The sequence below is a fragment of the Oncorhynchus nerka genome, linkage group LG18, assembly GCF_034236695.1.
Source record: "Oncorhynchus nerka isolate Pitt River linkage group LG18, Oner_Uvic_2.0, whole genome shotgun sequence".
Lineage (NCBI taxonomy): Eukaryota > Metazoa > Chordata > Actinopteri > Salmoniformes > Salmonidae > Oncorhynchus > Oncorhynchus nerka.
The window spans coordinates 57,032,504-57,037,307 of NC_088413.1; the positions used below are offsets into that span (position 1 = coordinate 57,032,504).

Below are 4,804 nucleotides of genomic sequence, written 5' to 3' on the forward strand. Positions count from 1 at the left end.
AGTTAGCGCGCCAGGTGGTAAGGTTAGGTAATTAGTGGGCAGGTAGGTAAGGTAGGAGAGAGGACTCTAACTTTTACTTTCTTTGCTTTGGTTCTGTCCAGCTCCTTTTCCCCACATTACCATGTCAAGGAAATAAATTCTCAGTAAACGGTAATGTTCTCTGCCTCTGTCATCCTTACCCGTACCTACAATCACATACCTCTTTCACTCCACGTGGAGTTGAGTGTAGCAGGGTGTTGCGTTCCCTCCAAGAGGTGTGCGTAACGCAGAGTCGCCAGAGAGAAATAGGAGAGTTACACTCAGGGTCTGAAGGCTCAAGAAAAAACAGTAGGCCTACTACATTTGTGTTACAGTACCCTGAGAGAGGGTGGCCAATCCAGAGGACATTCATTCCTCTCAGACAGGGATGATGTTGGAGTGTCCTTTTCACTAATCTGATCACTGTCTGCTGTGTGAGGTCCTGCAGGCCGGGTAATCTCATTACCGTCTCCCATGTAGAGGGGTTGCCGCCTGCGGGGCCAGGCCTTATGCCCCACACACCTGCTCTCTCACAACAGGCCTGTGTGCGTACACACACACACAGCGATCTAATCAGGTGATATGCAAGCCATTGATTTCCAGCTTTTCTTCCGTATGGTTTTGACTATAATTTCTATTGATGCTGATGGGCCCGTGGAGAAAGGAGAGGAGACAGGATGGTGCTATTGAGATTTCGACAAGGTGAGGCAGAGCTGCGTGATGGCGAGGCTTCTCCATGTCTCGCCATCCTCATATTCCCCAGGGCTCCAACAACACCAGGCATGGTCATTGAAGAATGTTGAAATTTTACCATATAATGGAAGTTAACCACTCCAAACATAAAATATTTGCTATTTATTGAAGAACAAATAAATCAATATATACATATTTTTTTCAATCTTTATCTTTTTACATTGAAAGGTTAGTGATATGCATAAACACATACATTCAAAGTTTTCAAAACACTGCAACATAGTTTTAAAATGACAATGCAATTATATTCTCCATCTCAAAAGCGACCAAGGTCATATTGATGAGAATGTTACTTTGTACACCATGCTGAGGAGAAACAAGTTGAATGGGGAAACCCTTACATTCAAGTGTTCATACACTATGGTTTTCCACCTTCAGAGAGACTTTCCCTGGAAGGATCTGCAGTGTTTGACCATTGTGCAAATAAAAGTGTGGATACATCCTCTCTGTACATTTGTGCTGAATTGTTTTGAGTTTGTGAATATGTGGACTAAGACCAAAGAAGGACACCTCCCATTTGTCCCAGGAAACTCTAATCCTCTGTGTCTTTTTCGTCATGTTATAAGGTTCACCATCATATACCCCAACAGCCCATAATCCACTTTTGTTATCTATCTTCCTACTAACAGACTCGCTGGCCACTCCTACACTCCAGTCATCACTTTCTCCGACTTCTACATCCCAGAAGTGTGTCCCTGAAGTGAACCCCTCTGAACCCAAGATGTCACGATAACAATCAAACCTCTCTGGGTTGTCTGGGAGAGACTGTAGTTTATCTTCACATCTTAGGCTGGTCAGATCTTCAGATAGATAGAGACTGGGATGTGCAGTGTTTGGGTCTAGAACCACAGGTGTGTATTTCACTGCCTTCTGCATCTTCTCCCAGACTTGGAAACTGAGGTTGCCCAGGTGTTTGGCCAAGTTGATCAGTGCTTTTGAGCCCAACTGTGGGTCCTCAGGCACACTCTGCGTTCTCTCCATTATCGTTTTGTAGCTCTGCAGGAACGACACATCATCATCCACTGCCAGTTTCTCCTCCACAGCCCCAATTGTGTCTGACAGAGATGACATGATCTCACTTATCTCGTCTACTCTCTCCTTCATCCTTTTGTTATTCTCCTCCTCTTCCTCCTTCAGCGCACCTAGTCTCTCCACCTCCTCATCCCTCAGGAAGCAGTGTAGCTTCTCAAACTCCTCCTTTATCTGCCTTTCTGCTCTCTGGGTCTGCACCCTGATGTGAGCAACCATTTTGTCACAGGTGAGCTCAGCTTTGCTAAAGGCAGCCATTTTCTGCTGCAGGGCCTCCAGTTGGGGTCTGAGTCCCTTCCTCCTCTGACCTGCTGCCTTCCCCACAGAGCAGAAGCTGTGGTCTGCGTGCTCCAACACACACTCCACACACACCAGACACTCATCCTCTAAGCAGAAGAGCTGGAGCTTCTGGGAGTGTAAGCTACATACACCCTGTGGACCCCTGTGGCTGGTGTTTTCACTCTGTGAAAGCCCGCCTGTAGCCTCCTCTACCACCCCCTCTGTAGCATTCTTTGCAGACTCCTCTGTCAGCTCCTCGGTTGGCTCCTTTGGTGGCCCAGGAGTGTCCTTGGTCTCCCTCTCCCTCAGTAGAATCTCACAGGTATGCCTCAGGGCTAGGTTGGGAGGTGGCTGGTCTCTGGAAGACCTCCTTCTGCAGACTGGGCAGTCTTGCGTCCCTCCTTTACTCCAGGTCTCCTCCAAACAGGCCCTGCAGAGGCTGTGGCTGCAGGAGAGGATCACCGGCTCCCTGAAGATCTCACAGCACACTGGACACGATAGATCCTCTTCCAAGAGAGAGAAACTGTCTGCCATCCTCGCAGGAGTACTGTACAGTGAGTGAGAGAGTATGTGTAAAAATGAGGGAGAAAATGTGTTTGTGTGTGTGTAAGAGAGAGAAAGACAAAGAGAAAGGGGGGGGGTGGATGTAGGCGTGTGAGTGAGAGAGCTTCTATGACTGGAGAGGAAAATACTTTCACTTTCACAGAAACAAAACATAAGGCTTGGAAACGAAAGGCAATGAAACGAAACTTAAAACATAGAAACAAAAGGCATAGAAACTAAACATAAGGCATCTCTCAGAAATGAAACGTAAAACATACTGGGACACAACATTACAGTTTTGTAGTATGTATTTGGTCTTCAAGGTTTGACATAACACTTTTATACATGATTTTATACATGATGTTGGACCCATCATAAAAGTAATAATTTAAAGTTGTAAAGTTTATTTGTCACGTGCGCCGAATACAACAGGTGTAGACCTTACAGTGAAATGCTTACTTACAGGCTCTAACCAATAGTACAAAAAAGGTATTAGGTGAACAATAGGTAAGTAAAGAAATAAAACAACAGTAAAAAGACAGGCTATATACAGTAGCGAGGCTATAAAAGTAGAGGCTATATACAGCCAGCAGTTAGTCAGGCTGATTGAGGTAGTATGTAGATATGGTTAAAGTGACTATGCATATACAGTATGATGAACAGAGAGTAGAAGTAGTGTATAAGAGGGTTTGGCGGGTGGTGGGTGGGACACAATGCAGATTGCCCGGTTAGACAATGTGCGGGAGCACTAGTTGGTCCGCCCAATTGAGGTAGTATGTACATGAATGCATAGTTGAAGTGACTATTCATATATGATAAACAGAGAGTAGCAGCAGTGTAAAAAGAGGGGTTGGGGGGTCCACACAATGCAAATAGTTCGGGTAGCCATTTGATTACCTTTTCATGAGTCTTATGGCTTGTTGGTAAAAACTGTTGAGAAGCCTTTTTGTCCTAGACTTGGCACTCCGGTAACGCTGCCATGCGGTAGTAGAGAGAACAGTCTATGACTGGGGTGGCTGGGGCCTTTTTACAATTTTTAGGGCCTTCCTCTGACACCGCCTGGTGTAGAGGTCCTGGATGGCAGGCAGCTTAGCCCCAGTGATGTACTGGGCCGTACGCACTACCCTCTGTAGTGCCTTGCGGTCAGAGGCCGAGCAATTGCCGTACCAGGCAGTGATGCAACCAGTCAGGATGCTCTCGATGTTGCAGCTATAGAACCTTTTGAGGATCTCAGGACTCATGTCAAATCTTTTTAGTTTCCTGAGGGGGAATAGGCTTTGTTGTGCCCTCTTCATGACTGTCTTGGTGTGTTTGGACCATTCTAGTTTGTTGTTGATGTGAACACCAAGGAACTTGAAGCTCTCAACCTGCTCCACTGCAGCCCCGTCGAAGAGAATGGGGGCATGCTCGGTCCTCCTTTTCCTGTAGTCCACAATCATCTCCTTAGTCTTGGTTACATTGAGGGATAGGTTGTTATTCTGGCACTACCCGGCCAGGTCTCTGACCTCCTCCCTATTGGCTGTCGTCGTTGTGGAGTGCAATAGAGATTGCATCATCTGTGGATCTGTTGGGGCGGTATGCAAATTGAAGTGGGTCTAGGGTTTCTGGGATAATGGTGTTGACGTGGGCCATTACCAACCTTTCAAAGCACTTCATGGCTAAGGACGTGAGTGCTACGGGTCTGTAGTCATTTAGGCAGGTTGCCTTGGTGTTCTTGGGCACAGGGACTATGGTGGTCTGCTTGAAACATGTTGCTATAACAGACTCAATCAGGGACATGTTGAAAATGTCAGTGAAGACACCTGCCAGTTGGTCAGAACATGCCCGGAGCACACGTCCTGGTAATCCATCTGGCCCCACAGCCTTGTGTATGTTGACCTGTTTAAAGGTCTTACTCACGTTGGCTACGGAGAGCGTAATCACACAGTTGTCCGGAACAGCTGATGCTCTCATGCATGCTTCAAAGCAAAGGTATGTTGAGTATCTTTTTCACCAACGGCCCAATTCAGACCAAGGAAATTCTTTCCTAGACACGCCTTTCCTACGCACTTCTTAGTAGTTGGTATTTAGACTTACCGTATGCAGCCACGTCACTTGCTCCACGGGTGTGGCTACATGTACCTTACACACACTGAATACATTCCATTCAACCGCTGAAAACCCTCCCACTTGCCAGCCAACA

General features: G+C 46.5%; 1 protein-coding gene across 1 annotated transcript; it reads right to left on the reverse strand.

Annotated features, from left to right (window-relative positions):
- Positions 1-858: 858 nt before the first annotated feature.
- On the reverse strand, positions 859-2,704 carry LOC115146639 (zinc-binding protein A33-like). The gene has a single exon (XM_029688702.2). It carries the CDS (start codon positions 2,611-2,613, stop codon positions 1,123-1,125), a length of 1,491 nt encoding a protein of 496 aa, XP_029544562.2. The 5' UTR covers positions 2,614-2,704; the 3' UTR covers positions 859-1,122.
- Positions 2,705-4,804: the final 2,100 nt, after the last annotated feature.